The following is a 16,910-nucleotide window of genomic DNA, read 5'->3' as shown; positions in this document are numbered from 1 at the left end:
ACAGGTGCAGCACTCCCTCAGTACTGCCCCTCCGACAATGCGGCGCTCCCTCAGTACTGCCCCTCCGACAGTGCGGCGCTCCCTCAGTACTGCCCCTCCTACAGTGCGGCACTCCCTCAGTACTGCCCCTCCGACAGTGCGGCACTCCCTCAGTACTGCCCTGGAGTGTCAGCCTACATGTTTTCTGATCAAGTCCCTGGAGTGGGACTCAAACCCACATCATTCTGACTCAGAGGCGAGAGTGGTACCCACTGAGCCATGGCTGACAAAGCGAGGTCGAGAGGCGGAGAGGTTCAGGGAGGGAGTTCCAGAGCTTGGGGCCCAGGCAACAGAAGGCACGGCCACCGATGGTGGAGCGATTATAATCAGGGATGGTCAGGAGGGCAGAGTTAGAGGAGCGCAGACATCTCGGGGAGTTGTGAGGCTGGAGGAGGTTACAGAGATAGGGAGGGGTGTCAGGGCTGGAGGTTACAGAGATAGGGAGGGGTGTCGGGGCTGGAGGAGGTTACAGAGATAGGGAGGGGTGTCGGGGCTGGAGGGGTTATAGAGATAGGGAGGGATGTAGGGGCTGGAGGAGGTTACAGAGATAGGGAGGGGTGTAGGGGCTGGAGGAGGTTACAGAGATAGGGAGGGGTGTAGGGGCTGGAGGAGGTTACAGAGATAGGGAGGGGTGTAGGGGCTGCAGGAGGTTACAGAGATAGGGAGGGGTGGAGGGACTGGAGGAGGTTACAGAGATAGGGAGGCGTGTAGGGGCTGAAGGAGGTTACAGAGATAGGGAGGGGTGTAGGGACTGGAGGAGGTTACAGAGATAGGGAGGCGTGTAGGGGCTGAAGGAGGTTACAGAGATAGGGAGGGGTGTAGGGGCTGGAGGAGGTTACAGAGATAGGGAGGGGTGTAGGGGCTGGAGGAGGTTACAGAGATAGGGAGGGGTGTAGGGGCTGGAGGAGGTTACAGAGATAGGGAGGGGTGCAGGGGCTGGAGGAGGTTACAGAGATAGGGAGGGGTGTGGGAGGCCAGCCAGGAGTGCGTTGGAATAGTCAAGTCTGGAGGTAACGGGGGCACGGATGAGGGTTTCAGCAGCGGATGAGCTGAGGCAGGAGGATGGAGACGGGCGATGTCACGCGATGCAGGGAAGTCTTGCTCCAGTTATACAGGGTATTGGTGAGGCCACACCTGGAGTACTGCGTGCAGTTTTGCTCTCCGTATTTACGAAAGGATATACTTTGCTTTGGAGGCAGTTCAGAGAAGGTTCACTCGGTTGATTCCGGGGATGAGGGGGTTGACTTATGAGGAAAGGTTGAGGAGGTTGGGCCTCTACTCATTGGAATTCAGAAGAATGAGAGGTGATCTTATCGAAACGTATCAGATTATGAGGGGGCTTGACAAGGTGGATGCAGAGAGGATGTTCCCACTGATGGGGGAGACTAGAACTAGGGGGCATGGTCTTAGAATAAGGGGCCGCTCATTTAAAACTGAGATGAGGAGGAATTTCTTCTCTCAGAGGGTTGTAAATCTGTGGAACTCGCTGCCTCAGAGAGCTGTGGAAGCCGGGACATTGAATATATTTAAGACAGAGATAGACAGATCCTTAACCGATAAGGGGATAAGGGGGCGGGCAGGGAAGTGGAGCTGAGTCCATGATCGGATCAGCCATGATGGTATTAAATGGCGGCGCAGGCTCGAGGGGCCGAATGGCCGACTCCTGCTCCTGTTTCTGATGTTGTTCTGGACGGAGTTGAGAGGTCACTGTGCTAACCTCGTTCCCCGTTCCCTCCCCCGCCCGGTGTTCAGATGGAGGAGGAGCGCGAGTCCCAGCGGACGCGGGAGGCCGAGCTCGAGCGGGAGGTGTCCGCGGGGCAGGAGGCCCTGCTCCGGAGGGAGTCGGAGCGGGCGGAGCTGGAGGCCGAAGGTCAGCGGGCGGCCCAATCGCTGCAGAGGTCGCAGGTCGGGGCCGAGGGGCTGCGGAAGGAGCTGGACGAGGCGCGGGAGGCCGCTACGGACTTGCGGGAACGTCTGACGCAGGTGAGTGATGACCGGGGGCAGGGTGGGGAGGTGTAATGTGTTTGTTGTTCACCCGACTGTGGTCCTTAGCCCTCACAACTTATAGTGGGTCAGGACAACACAAGGCGCAACATTTTAGGCTTAACCCAGAGTCCGTTTTATTACGCAGCAATAAACCGGTTCACAACTACAGGACCAGGCTGTCGAGAGAAATTGACCCAAGAAATACTATCACCATAAGAACATCAGAAATAGGAGCAGGAGTCGGCCATTCGGCCCCTCGAGCCTGCTCCGCCATTTACATAGAAACGTAGAAACATAGAAACATAGAAAATAGGTGCAGGAGTCGGCCATACAGCCCCTCGAGTCTGCTCCGCCATTCAATGAGTTCATGGCTGATCATTCACCTCAGTACCCCTTTCCTGCTTTCTCACCATACCCCTGATCCCCCTCGTAGTAAGGACTTCATCTAACTCCTTTTTGAATATATTTAGTGAATTGGCCTCAACAACTTTCTGTGGTAGAGAATTCCACAGGTTCACCACTCTCTGGGTGAAGAAGTTCCTCCGCATCTCGGTCCTAAATGGCTTACCCCTTATCCTTAGACTGTGACCTCTGGTTCTGGACTTCCCCAACATTGGGAACATTCTTCCTGCATCTAACCCGTCAGAATTTTAAATGTTTCTATGAGGTCCCCTCTCATTCTTCTGAACTCCAGTGAATACAAGCCCAGTTGATCCAGTCTTTCTTGATAGGTCAGTCCCGCCATCCCGGGAATCAGTCTGGTGAACCTTCGCTGCACTCCCTCAATAGCAAGAATGTCCTTCCTCAGGTTCGGAGACCAAAACTGTACACAATACTCCAGATGTGGCCTCACCAATGCCCTGTACAACTGTAGCAACACCTCCCTGCCCCTGTACTCAAATCCCCTCGCTATGAAGGCCAACATGCCATTTGCTTTCTTAACCGCCTGCTGTACCTGCATGCCAACCTTCAATGACTGATGTACCATGACACCCAGGTCTCTTTGCACCTCCCCTTTTCCTAATCTGTCACCATTCAGATAATAGTCTGTCTCTCTGTTTTTACCACCAAAGTGGATAACCTCACATTTATCCACATTATACTTCATCTGCCATGCATTTGCCCACTCACCTAACCTATCCAAGTCGCTCTGCAGCCTCATAGCATCCTCCTCGCAGCTCACACTGCCACCCAACTTAATACCATCATGGCTGATCCGATCATGGACACAGCTCCACTTCCCTGCCCGCCCCCTTATCCCCTTATCGGTTAAGGAACTGTCTATCACTGTCTTAAATATATTCAATGTCCCGGCTTCCACAGCTCTCTGAGGCAGCGAATTCCACAGATTTACAACCCTCTGAGAGAAGAAATTCCTCCTCATCTCAGTTTTAAATGGGCGGTCCCTTATTCTAAGACCATGCCCCCTAGTTCTAGTCTCCCCCATCAGTGGGAACATCCTCTCTGCATCCACCTTGTCAAGCCCCCTCATAATCTTATACGTTTCCATAAGATCACCTCTCATTCTTCTGAATTCCAATGAGTAGAGGCCCAACCTCCTCAACCTTTCCTCATAAGTCAACCCCCTCATCCCCAGAATCAACCGAGTGAACCTTCTCTGAACTGCCTCCAAAGCAAGTATATCCTTTCATAAATACGGAAACCAAAACTGCACGCATTACTCCAGGTGAGGTCTCACCAATACCCTGTATAACTGGAGCAAGACTTCCCTGCTTTTATACTCCATCCCCTTTGCAATAAAGGCCAAGATACCATTGGCCTTCCTGATCACTTGCTGTACCTGTATACTAACCTTTTGTGTTTCATGCACCAGGACCCCCAGGTCCCGCTGTACTGCAGCACTTTGCGATCTTTCTCCATTGAAATAATAATTAGCTTTTTTACTTTTCCTGCCAAAGTGGATAACCTCACATTTTTTAATTTGTGTACTTGTACCCCGAGGTCTTTTTGTTCCTCCCAAACTCGCGCCCTCCAAGTAATAAGCGACCTTCCCTTTCCGTCCGACCGAAATATATGAGGAGAGATTGGGTCGACTGGGCCCTGTATTCACTGGAGTTTAGAAGAATGAGAGGGGATCTCATTGAAAGGTATAAAATTCTGACGGGGTTGGACAGACTGGATGTGGGGAGGGTGTTTCCCCGGGGCTGGGAAGTCTAGAACAAGGGCTCACACAGTCTCAGGATACGGGGGAGGAAATTTAGGAGCGAGATGAGGAGAAATGTCTTCACTCAGAGGGTGGTGAACCTGTGGAATTCTCTACCACAGAAGGCTGTGGGGGCCAAGTCACTGAATATATTTAAGAGGGAGATAGATAGATTTCTAGACACAAAAGGCCTCAAGGGGTATGGGGAGAAAGTGGGAATATGGTGTTGGGATAGAGAACCAGCAATGATCATTCATCTGCAGTCTCTCAAACGGGGAGGACTTGCTTCCACAAGTTGACAGATGTTTCAATGAAGGACCCAATGTTCCAGTCCTGAACTCCAATCGAGGGGGTGGAAGATGCCTGTGCGTGGATTGTTTTAACGTGGGGTGACCGTTGCACACCAGTCACCACACGGGCTCAACAGAGCTAGGTCTTGGTCCAGTGGCTGGGTTAACCAGGACGACTGGAGACCAGCTCTGCTGCACGGACCCAGTGCGCACAACATATCGCAGTGTGGGCTGGGTCCGTGCTGACCCCGGGCCCTCGGCTCTTCTGGGCTCCGTACCCTCATTCGCCGCACCTCCGCCCACGGTGTTCCAGGGCCCGGCGCTCCAACTCTATCATAGCCCCGACCTGCGGTGGTGATCTCACACTGGTCGGGGCGGCCTACCATGTTCCGGGAAGACCATCGCCACACTGGAGGACCAACGTTTGGAGATGTCTCTGAAGACCATCTCCACACTGGAGGACCAACGTTTGGAGATGTCTCTGAAGACCATCTCCACACTGGAGGACCAACCTTTGGAGATGTCTCTGAAGACCATCTCCACACTGGAGGACCAACGTTTGGAGATGTCTCTGAAGACCATCACCACACTGGAGGACCAATGTTTGGAGATATCTCTGAAGACCATCACCACACTGGAGGACCAATGTTTGGAGATGTCTCTGAAGACTATCTCCACACTGGAGGACCAACGTTTGGAGATGTCTCTGAAGACCATCTCCACACTGGAGGATCAACGTTTGGAGATGTCTCTGAAGACTATCACCACACTGGAGGACCAACGTTTGGAGATGTCTCTGAAGACTATCGCCACACTGGAGGACCAATGTTTGGAGATGTCTCTGAAGACCATCTCCACACTGGAGGATCAACGTTTGGAGATGTCTCTGAAGACTATCACCACACTGGAGGACCAACGTTTGGAGATGTCTCTGAAGACCATCTCCACACTGGAGGACCAATGTTTGGAGATGTCTCTGAAGACCATCTCCACACTGGAGGACCAACGTTTGGAGATGTCTCTGAAGACCATCTCCACACTGGAGGACCAATGTTTGGAGATGTCTCTGAAGACCATCTCCACACTGGAGGACCAATGTTTGGAGATGTCTCTGAAGACCATCGCCACACTGGAGGACCAACGTTTGCTCCAAGCCTGTGTTGGTGTGTCAGTGAAGCAGTACTGGCATTGTTCATACGGGCAGGGAACAGGAGGAGCTTGCGAAACCGTTGTGGTACATGTCACTCTGGGAGGGTTCTCCGGAGAGACAGCAGGGTCTCCACACCGGGACAGATACCCTCCCAGAGTGACATGCACCACAACCATTTCACCAGCTCCCCCTCCCTCCCCATGTCAGTAACGGCTCCGCTGGAATGTGATGATCGGGAGAGGGGATCTTGGGGACATTGTGCAAGGAGGGAAGAAGAGATGGGACTGGTGGGAAGGGTCTGACAGTGTCGGCACACGGCAGGCAGTGTACGGAGATGGTTAATTGGGTCCCACTTGGCCCTCCGCGGCTGTGGGAGGACTGACTGTCACCGGGAGAGTTTATGTCAGACAGGGTTTGCAGGAAGTGAGACGGAGTTCAGGTTACAACATGGAAATAGCACCAGGACCCATGGCAGGTCAAGACAGAGTTCCAGGCCCCACACGGGGATAATACAGCAGCCCCAGCACTGGGAGTAATTAATAACAATCGTCCGAGAGAGAGGAGCAGGGAGAGAGGGGCAGGGAGAGAGGGGTAGGGAGAGAGGGGCAGGGAGAGAGAGAGAGAGAGAGAGAGTGACAGAGAGAGAGAGTGACAGAGAGAGAGAGAGACAGAGAGACAGAGAGAGAGAGAGAGAGAGAGAGACAGAGAGAGAGAGAGAGACAGAGAGAGAGAGAGAGAGACAGACAGAGAGAGACAGAGAGAGAGAGAGAGGAGAGAGAGAGAGAGAGACAGAGAGAGAGCGAGCAAGTGACAGAGAGAGAGAGACAGAGACAGAGAGAGAGGGACAGAGAGAGAGAGAGAGAGACAGAGAGAGAGAGAGAGAGAGAGACAGAGAGAGAGAGAGAGAGTGAGACAGAGAGAGAGACAGACAGAGAGAGAGAGAGAGAGAGAGAGACAGAGAGAGACAGAGAGAGAGCGAGCAAGTGACAGAGAGAGAGAGACAGAGAGAGAGAGAGACAGAAAGAGACACAGAGAGAGATGGAGAGAGAGACAGATAGAGTCAGATAGAGTCAGATAGAGTCAGAGAGAAAGAGAGACAGAAAGAGACACAGAGAGAGATGGAAAGAGAGACAGATAGAGTCAGAGAGAGAGACGGAGAGCACGAGTGAACACAGCCCGATGAGATCGACACGCGACAACGACAGGCGATATACGAGGCATCCGGGAAAGGGCAGGGAGAGCGGGATCACGCAGGGTGCGGGGGCTCTGTGTCCCAGTCTCCTCCTCCGACTTGTTCCCGCGGGGCTCGGGGAAGAGGTGCAGGTCCTTGCACAGGGTGTTGGAGTATTCCCACATCTCCTTGCAGCGATGGAATTCTGTGCCTCACGCTCCTTGATCAGCGAGATCACCTTCACCAACATGTCGGCCACATGCATGTCTTTGGTGTGCGAAGGGAAAACCTCAGCATGGGCTCGAGAAAATCACGATGCTTTGCGTGTGTTCCCGACTGCCGCAGTCCCTGATCAGCCATGATCAGATTGAATGGTGGGGCAGGCTCGAAGGGCCGAATGGCCGACTCCTGCACCGATTTTCTGTGTTTCTCATCGTCATCATCATCGTAGGCAGTCCCTCGGAGTCGAGGAAGACTTGCCTCCACTCTAACAGTGAGTCCTCAGGTGACTGAACCGTCCAATAAGGGAGCCACAGTCCCTGTCACAGGTGGGACAGACAGTGGTTGAGGGAAGGGGAGGGTGGGACTGGTTTGCCGCACGCTCCTTCCGCTGCCTGCGCTTGGTCTCTGCACGCTCTCGGCGACGAGACTCGAGGTGCTCAGCGCCCTCCCGGATGCACTTCCTCCTCTTAGGGCGGACTGGTCTTTGGGCCCAGGGACTCCCAGGTGTCGGTGGGGATGTTGCACTTTATCAGGGAGGGTGTCCCTTGTAACGTTTCCTCTGCCCACCTGGGGCTCACTTGCCGTGAAGGAGTTCCGAGTGGAGCGCTTGCTTTGGGAGTCTGGTGTCCGGTGCGTGCGGACAATGTGGCCCTGCCCAGCGGAGCTGGTCGAGTGTGGTCAGTGCTTCGATGCTGGGGATGTTGGGCCTGGTCGAGGACGCTAACGTTGGTGCGTCTGTCCTCCCGGGGGATTTGCAGGGTCTTGCGGAGACAGCGTTGGTGGTATTTCTCCAGCGACTTGAGGTGTCTACTCTACATGGTCCATGTCTCTGAGCCATACAGGAGGGCGGGTATCACTACAGCCCTGTAGACCATGAGCTGGGGGTGAGATACCTACTGTACATGGTCCATGTCTCTGAGCCATACAGGAGGGCGGGTATCACTACAGCCCTGTAGACCATGAGCTGGGGGTGAGATACCTACTGTACATGGTCCATGTCTCTGAGCCATACAGGAGGGTGGGTATCACTACAGCCCTGTAGACCATGAGCTGGGGGTGAGATACCTACTGTACATGGTCCATGTCTCTGAGCCATACAGGAGGGCGGGTATCACTACAGCCCTGTAGACCATGAGCTCGGTGGTAGATTTGAGGGCCTGGTCTTCAAACACTCTGTTCCTCAGGCGGCCGAAGGCTGCACTGGCGCACTGGAGGCGGTGTTGGATCTCGTCGTTGATGTTTGTTCTTGTTGATAGGAGCCTCCCGCGTTGTGGGAAATGGTCCCCGGTGTCCAGGGCCGGGCCGTGGATCTTGGTGACTGGGGGCAGTGCTGTGCGGTGCTGTGTTGTAATTGAGCTGAAATGGCTGTTTTTTATTTCCGGTTTTGCCTCCCCCTGACCCGGACAGGTTGTCAGACAGCGTACTGGGCTGAGTGAGGACGCCCAGCGGACCCAGCACAGGCTGCAGGCTCTGACAGAGACGCTAATCCGCAGTAACCGCGATCACGAGGCCCTGGCTCGCGACAAGGCCTCAGTGGATGTGCAGCTCACCACGGCCCAGAGGGAGAACCGGGTGTTGGGGGAGGAGCTGGCTGGCCTGAGGTAGGCCTCGCTTTTCTCTCCCTCCTTCTCTCTCCCTCTCCCTCTCCCGCCTTCTCTCCCTCTCCCTCTCCCGCCTTCTCTCTCCCTCCTTCTCTCTCCCTCCTTCTCTCTCTTCCTCTCCCTTTCCCTCCTTCTCTCTCCCTCCTTCTCTCTCCCTCCTTCTCTCTCCCTCCTTCTCTCTCTTCCTCTCCCTTTCCCTCCTTCACTCTCCCTCCTTCTCTCTCCCTCCTTCTCTCTCTCCCTCTCCCTCTCCCTCCTTCTTTCTCTCCCTCTCTCCCACCTTCTCTCTCCCTCCTTCTCTGCTCCCTCTCCCTCCTTCTCTCTCCCTCCTTCTCTCTCCCTCCTTCTCTCTCTCCCTCTCCCTCTCCCTCCTTCTCTCTCCCTCCTTCTCTCTCTCCCTCTCCCTCTCCCTCCTTCTCTCTCCCTCCTTCATTCTCTCCCTCTCCCTCCTTCTCTCTCTCCCTCCTTCTCTCTCTCCCTCCTTCTCTCTCTCCCTCTCCCTCCTTCTCTCTCTCCCTCTCTCCCTCCTTCTCTCTCCCCCCTTCTCTCTCTCCCTCCTTCTCTCTCCCCTCCTTCTCTCGCTCTCTCTCTCCTTCTCTCTCTCCCTCCTTCTCTCTCTCCCTCTCCCTCTCCCTCCTTCTCTATCTCCCTCTCCCTCTCCCTCCTTCTCTCTCTCCCTCTCTCCCTCTTTCTCTCTCCCCCCTTCTCTCTCTCTCCTCTCTCTCTCCCTCCTTCTCTCTCCCCCTCCTTCTCTCTCTCTCTCTCCTTCTCTCCCTCTTTCTCTCTCTCCCTCTCCCTCTCCCTCCTTCTCTCTCTCCCTCTCTCCCTCTCTCCCTCCTCCTCTCTCTCCCTCCTCTCTCTCTCTCTCTCTCCTGCTCCTTCTCTCTCTCTCTCTCTCCTCTCTCTCTCTCTCCTTCTCTCTCTCCCTCCTTCTCTCTCTCCCTCTTCCTCTCCCTCCTCCTCTCTCTCCCTCCTTCTCTCTCCCCCCTTCTCTCTCTCTCTCCTTCTCTCTCTCCCTCCTTCTCTCTCTTTCTCCTTCTCTCTCTCCCTCCTTCTCTCTCTCCCTCTCCCTCTCCCTCCTTCTCTCTCTCCCTCTCTCCCTCCTCCTCTCTCTCCCTCCTCTCTCTGTCTCTCTCTCGCTCCTTCTCTCTCTCTCCCTCCTTCTCTCTCCCCCCTTCTCTCTCTCTCTCCTTCTCTCTCCCTCCTTCTCTCTCTTTCTCCTTCTCTCTCTCCCTCCTTCTCTCTCTCCCTCTCCCTCTCCCTCCTTCTCTCTCTCCCTCTCTCACTCCTCCTCTCTCTCCCTCCTCTCTCTCTCTCTCTCTCGCTCCTTCTCTCTCTCTCTCTCCTTCTCTCTCTCCTCTCTCTCCTCCTTCTCTCTCTCCCTCTCCCTCTCCCTCCTTCTCTCTCTCCCTCTCTCCCTCCTCCTCTCTCTCCTCCTCTCTCTCTCTCTCTCTCGCTCCTTCTCTCTCTCTCTCTCCTTCTCTCTCTCCCTCCTTCTCTCTCTGTCTCTCACAGAAATTTACAGCACGGAGAGAGGCCATTCGGCCCATCGTGTCCGCCTCGCGCCGGCCCACCAAGAGCCACCCCGGCCTAATCCCACTTTCCCACTCTGGGTCCGTAGCCCTGTAGGTTACGGCTCTTCAAGGTGCACTGCCCAATGTGGGGAGGGTTTCTGCCTCTACCGCCCTTTCAGGCCGTGAGTTCCACCCCAGACCCCCACCACCCTCTCCCCTCAAATCCCCTCTAAACCTCCCCCCAATTACTTTCAATCCAAACCCCCTGGTTGTTGACCCCTCTGCCCAGGGAAACAGGTCTGTCCTATCCACTCTATCCAGGCCCCTCATCATTTTATACACCTCAATCAGGTCTCCCCTCAGCCTCCTCTGTTCCAAAGCAAACAACCCCAGCCTATCCAATCTTTCCTCATCGCTAAAATTCTCCAGTCCAGGCAACATCCTGGTAAATCTCCTCTGTACCCTCTCCAGTGCAACATCCTGGTAAATCTCCTCTGTACCCTCTCCAGTGCAACATCCTGGTAAATCTCCTCTGTACCCTCTCCAGTGCAACATCCTGGTAAATCTCCTCTGCACCCTCTCTAGTGCAACATCCTGGTAAATCTCCTCTGTACCCTCTCCAGTGCAACATCCTGGTAAATCTCCTCTGTACCCTCTCCAGTGCAACATCCTGGTAAATCTCCTCTGTACCCTCTCTAGTGCAACATCCTGGTAAATCTCCTCTGTACCCTCTCCAGTGCAACATCCTGGTAAATCTCCTCTGTACCCTCTCTAGTGCAACATCCTGGTAAATCTCCTCTGTACCCTCTCCAGTGCAACATCCTGGTAAATCTCCTCTGTACCCTCTCTAGTGCAACATCCTGGTAAATCTCCTCTGTACCGTCTCCAGTGCAACATCCTGGTAAATCTCCTCTGTACCCTCTCTAGTGCAACATCCTGGTCAATCTCCTCTGCACCCTCTCCAGTGCAACATCCTGGTAAATCTCCTCTGTACCCTCTCTAGTGCAACATCCTGGTAAATCTCCTCTGTACCCTCTCCAGTGCAACATCCTGGTAAATCTCTGTATCCTCTCCAGTGCAACATCCTGGTAAATCTCTGTATCCTCTCTAGTGCAACATCCTGGTAAATCTCCTCTGTACCCTCTCTTGTGCAACATCCTGATAAATCTCCTCTGTACTCTCTCCAGTGCAACATCCTGGTAAATCTCCTCTGTACCCTCTCCAGTGCAACATCCTGGTAAATCTCCTCTGTACCCTCTCTAATGCAACATCCTGGTAAATCTCCTCTGCACCCTCTCTAGTGCAGCATCCTGGTAAATCTCCTCTGTACCCTCTCCAGTGTAACATCCTGGTAAATCTCCTCTGTACCCTCTCCAGTGTAACATCCTGGTAAATCTCCTCTGTATCCTCTCCAGTGCAACATCCTGGTAAATCTCCTCTGTACCCTCTCTAGTGCAACATCCTGGTAAATCTCCTCTGTACCCTCTCCAGTGCAACATCCTGGTAAATCTCCTCTGTACCCTCTCCAGTGCAACATCCTGGTAAATCTCCTCTGTACCTCTCCAGTGCAATATCCTAGTAAATCCCCTCTGTACCCTCTCTGGTGCGATCACATATTTCCTGTAACGCGGTGACCAGACCTGCACGCAGTACTCCAGCTGTGGCCTAACAAGTGTTTTATACAGTTCAAGCATAACCCTCCCTGCTCTTGTATTCCATGCCTCGGCCAATAAAGGCAAGTATTCCGTACGCCTTTTTAACCACCTTATTTACCTGGCCTGCTACCTTCAGGGATCTGTGGACCTGCACTCCAAGGTCCCTGTGTTCCGCTACACTTCTGTGTCCTACCATTTAATGTGTATTCCCTTGCCTAGTTAGCCCTGCCCAGATGCATTCTCTCACACTATCTTGTCCCGGGTAAATCTCACCTTCGTAGCCAGTTAAGAGTTATCATTTCCAACCCTCGTAATTAGCGCCTGAATTCGCGCGGCTGAAACCAAGCGCTGTAATCTGTTTCACCATTGGCCCCTTGGCAGAGGTCGACTCGCTTGTGTTACAGAACCTTGCCTGCCCGTTCTCAGCCTCTCCCCATCTCCCCCCTCCCCATCCCCCTGCCCCCCAGTCCCTAACCACAGCAGTTGTCAGGGAATCGTCGCAAAGTGCCGCAGTACAGCGGGACCTGGGGGTTACTTGTACATGAAACACAAAAGGTTAGTATGCAGGTACAGCAAGTGATCAGGAAGGCCAATGGTATCTTGGCCTTTATTGCAAAGAGGATGGAGTATAAAAGCAGGGAAGTCTTGCTACAGCTATACAGGGTATTGGTGAGGCCACACCTGGAGTACTGCGTGCAGTTTTGGTCTCCATATTTAGGAAAAGATGTACTTGCTTTGGAGGCAGTTCAGAGAAGGTTCACTCGGTTGATTCCGGGGATGAGGGGGTTGACTTCTGAGGAAAGGTTGAGGAGGTTGGGCCTCTACTCATTGGAATTCAGAAGAATGAGAGGTGATCTTATCGAAACGTATCAGATTATGAGGGGGCTTGACAAGGTGGACACAGAGAGGATGTTCCCACTGATGGGGGAGACTAGAACTAGGGGGCATGGTCTTAGAATAAGGGGCCGCCCATTTAAAACTGAGATGAGGAGGAATTTCTTCTCTCAGAGGGTTGTAAATCTGTGGAATTCGCTGCCTCAGAGAGCTGTGGAAGCCGGGACATTGAATATATTTAAGACAGAGATAGACAGTTCCTTAACCGATAAGGGGATAAGGGGGCGGGCAGGGAAGTGGAGCTGTGTCCATGATCGGATCAGCCATGATGGTATTAAATGGTGGAGCGGGCTCGAGGGGCCGAATGGCCGATTCCTGCTCCTATTTCTGATGTTGCTCTGATTTGTCCAGGTTTTGTGACCTTGTATATTCAGGCTTTTTATCTTTTCCTTTGCTGAACAACGTTTTGCAAGTTTTAGCTCACTATAGCAACCATCTCACAGTTTCCCGATGTTATAACGACAGAAGCCATCTTACAATAGGTACTGGAGGTATTATTCAGAGTCAAGACATATCTACGATTTGACTAATGTAAAAGTTATTGTAACATCTTGTAGGATGGGGTATTATAGGGACTGGGTTATACGAACAGAAGAAATAGGAGCAGGGGTCGGCCATTCGGCCCCTCGAGCCTGCTCCGCCATTTAATACGATCATAGCTGATCTGATCATGGACTCAGCTCCACTTCCCTGCCCGCTCCCCATAACCCTTCACTCCCTTCTCGCTCAAAAATCTGTCTGTCTCCACCTTAAATATATTCAATGTCCCGGCTTCCACAGCTCTCTGAGGCAGCGAATTCCACAGATTTACAACCCTCTGAGAGAAGAAATTCCTCCTCATCTCAGTTTTAAATGGGCGGCCCCTTATTCTAAGACCATGCCCTCTAGTTCTAGTCTCCCACATCAGTGGGAACATCCTCTCTGCATCCACCTTGTCGAGCCCCCTCATAATCTGATACGTTTCGATAAGATCACCTCTCATTCTTCTGAATTCCAATGAGTAGAGGCCCAACCTCCTCAACCTTTCCTCATAAGTCAACCCCCTCATCTCTGGAATCAACCGAGTGAACCTTCTCTGAACTGCCTCCAAAGCAAGTATATCCTTCTGTAAATATGGAAACCAGAACTGTACACGCAGTACTCCAGGTGTGGCCTCACCAATACCCTGTATAACTGGAGCAAGACTTCCCTGCTTCTATACTCCATCCCCTTTGCAATAAAGGCCAAGATACCATTGGCCTTCCTGATCACTTGCTGCACCCGCGTGCTAACTTTCTGTAGCAACTGAGGTGTGAGCCAATTTTCCACATCGTTTTGACCTTTGAACTTGCCCCCCCCACCCTGCAGGATGGCCAAGGAAACCCTGGAGACCCAGCTGTTCGAGGCGGCCCAGCGCGCGATGGGGTTGGACGGTCAGGTGCAGGGTCACCAGGCCGAGATCCGTGCCCTGCAGGAGGCCAAGGAGTCACTTCAAGGTAGGCCGGGAACTGGTATTGGGGCCTGCGGGCGGGGGGGGGGGGGTCAAAGTTCATCGTTTTGTGTCACCAATCGGGTCAGGACCAGTCTATCGCACAGAAAGAGGATCGTCGGACCCAACTGGTTCTTGCCGGTGTTTATGCTCCAGAACAGCCTCGACCCTCCCCTCTTCATCTTCCCCCATCAACACATCCTTCTATTCCTTTCTCCCTCATGTGTTTATCCAGCCTGCCCTTAAATGCATCGATAAGATTCACCTCAACTCCTCCCTGTGGCAGCGAGTTCCACATTCTCACTGCTCTCTGGGTGAAGAGGTTTCCCCTGAATTCACAATTGGATTTATTTGTGTCTTGTCATATATTTATTAGTAACCATCACCCCTTGATGGTCCATAGTTCGGGTCTCTCTCCACAAGTGGAAACATCTTCTCTCAGTCAAACCTGTGATCTAACCCAGGTATATGGAGACCAGGACTGTGCACAGTGCTCCAAGTGTGGTCTAACCCAGGTATATGGAGACCAGAACTGTGCACAGTGCTCCAAGTGTGGTCTAACCCAGGTATATGGAGACCAGAACTGTGCACAGTGCTCCAAGTGTGGTCTAACCCAGGAATATGGAGACCAGAACTGTGCACGGTGCTCCAAGTGTGGTCTAACCCAGGTATATGGAGACCAGAACTGTGCACGGTGCTCCAAGTGTGGTCTAACCCAGGTATATGGAGACCAGAACTGTGCACGGTGCTCCAAGTGTGGTCTAACCCGGGTATATGGAGACCAGAACTGTGCACGGTGCTCCAAGTGTGATCTAACCCAGGTATATGGAGACCAGAACTGTGCACGGTGCTCCCAGTGTGGTCCAACTCAGGTATATGGAGACCAGAACTGTGCACGGTGCTCCAGGTGTGGTCTAACCCAGGTATATGGAGACAGAACTGTGCACAGTGCTCCAAATGTGGTCTAACCCAGGTATATGGAGACAGAACTGTGCACGGTGCTCCAAGTGTGGTCTAACCCAGGTATATGGAGACCAGAACTGTGTACAGTGCTCCAAGTGTGGTCTAACCCAGGTATATGGAGACAGAACTGCGCACAGTGCTCCAAGTGTGATCTAACCCAGGTATATGGAGACCAGAACTGTGCACAGTGCTCCAAGCGTGGTCTAACCCGGGTATATGGAGACCAGAACTGTGCACAGTGCTCCAAGTGTGGTCTGACCCAGGTATATGGAGACCAGAACTGTGCACAGTGCTCCAAGTGTGGTCTAACCCAGGTATATGGAGACCAGAACTGTGCACAGTGCTCCAAGTGTGGTCTAACCCAGGTATATGGAGACCAGAACTGTGCACAGTGCTCCAAGTGTGGTCTAACCCAGGTATATGGAGACAGAACTGTGCACGGTGCTCCAAATGTGATCTAACCCAGGTATATGGAGACCAGAACTGTGCACAGTGCTCCAAGTGTGGTCTAACCCAGGTATATGGAGACAGAACTGTGCACGGTGCTCCAAGTGTGGTCTAACCCAGGTATATGGAGACCAGGACTGTGCACAGTGCTCCAAGTGTGGTCTAACCCAGGTATATGGAGACCAGAACTGTGCACAGTGCTCCAAGTGTGGTCTAACCCGGGTATACGGAGACCAGAACTGTGCACAGTGCTCCAAGTGTGGTCTAACCCAGGTATATGGATACCAGAACTGTGCACGGTGCTCCAAGTGTGGTCTAACCCAGGTATATGGAGACCAGAACTGTGCACGGTGCTCCCAGTGTGATCTAACCCAGGTATATGGAGACCAGAACTGTGCACAGTGCTCCCAGTGTGGTCTAACCCAGGTATATGGAGACCAGAACTGTGCACAGTGCTCCAAGTGTGGTCTAACCCAGGTATATGGAGACCAGAACTGTGCACGGTGCTCCAAGTGTCTTCTAACCCAGGTATATGGAGACCAGAACTGTGCACGGTGCTCCAAGTGGTCTCACCCAGGTATATGGAGACCAGAACTTTGCACTGTGCTCCAAGTGTGGTCTAACCCAGGTATATGGTGACCAGAACTGTGCACAGTGCTCCAAGTGTGGTCTAACCCAGGTATATGGAGACTAGAACTGTGCACGGTGCTCCAAGTGTGGTCTAACCCAGGTATATGGAGACAGAACTGTGCACAGTGCTCCAAGTGTGGTCTAACCCAGGTATATGGAGACCAGAACTGTGTACAGTGCTCCAAGTGTGGTCTAACCCACGTATATGGAGACCAGAACTGTGTACAGTGCTCCAAGTGTGGTCTAACCCAGATATATGGAGACAGAACTGTGCACGGTGCTCCAAGTGTGGTCTAACCCAGGTATATGGAGACCAGAACTGTGCACAGTGCTCCAAGTGTGGTGTAACCCAGGTATATGGAGACCAGAACTGTGCACAGTGCTCCAAATGTGGTCTAACCCAGGAATATGGAGACCAGAACTGTGCACAGTGCTCCCAGTGTGGTGTAACCCAGGTATATGGAGACCAGAACTGTTCACAGTGCTCCAAGTGTGGTCTAACCCAGGTATATGGAGACCAGAACTGTGCACAGTGCTCCCAGTGTGGTCTAACCCAGGTATATGGAGACCAGAACTGTGCACAGTGCTCCCAGTGTGGTCTAACCCAGGTATATGGAGACCAGAACTGTGCACAGTGCTCCCAGTGTGGTCTAACCCAGGTATATGGAGACCAGAACTGTGCACAGTGCTCCCAGTGTGGTCTAACCCGGGTATAT

The 16,910-nt window shown here is 53.0% G+C and overlaps 1 protein-coding gene across 1 annotated transcript in view; it reads left to right on the top strand.

Moving 5' to 3' along the window:
* The first annotated feature begins 1,791 nt into the window (after positions 1 to 1,791).
* LOC139256587 (rootletin-like) overlaps positions 1,792 to 16,910 on the top strand; it is a 22,174-nt gene continuing 7,055 nt past the window's right edge. The window contains exons 1-3 of the mRNA XM_070874259.1: positions 1,792 to 2,022; positions 8,430 to 8,623; positions 14,034 to 14,161. Of these exons, the coding sequence (XP_070730360.1) occupies positions 1,792 to 2,022; positions 8,430 to 8,623; positions 14,034 to 14,161 (553 nt within the window). The remainder of the gene's footprint in view (positions 2,023 to 8,429; positions 8,624 to 14,033; positions 14,162 to 16,910) is intronic.

Source organism: Pristiophorus japonicus, unplaced genomic scaffold (genome assembly GCF_044704955.1).
Source record: "Pristiophorus japonicus isolate sPriJap1 unplaced genomic scaffold, sPriJap1.hap1 HAP1_SCAFFOLD_740, whole genome shotgun sequence".
NCBI classification, from domain to species: Eukaryota; Metazoa; Chordata; class Chondrichthyes; family Pristiophoridae; genus Pristiophorus; species Pristiophorus japonicus.
This window is presented reverse-complemented; position numbering and strand designations above follow the sequence as displayed.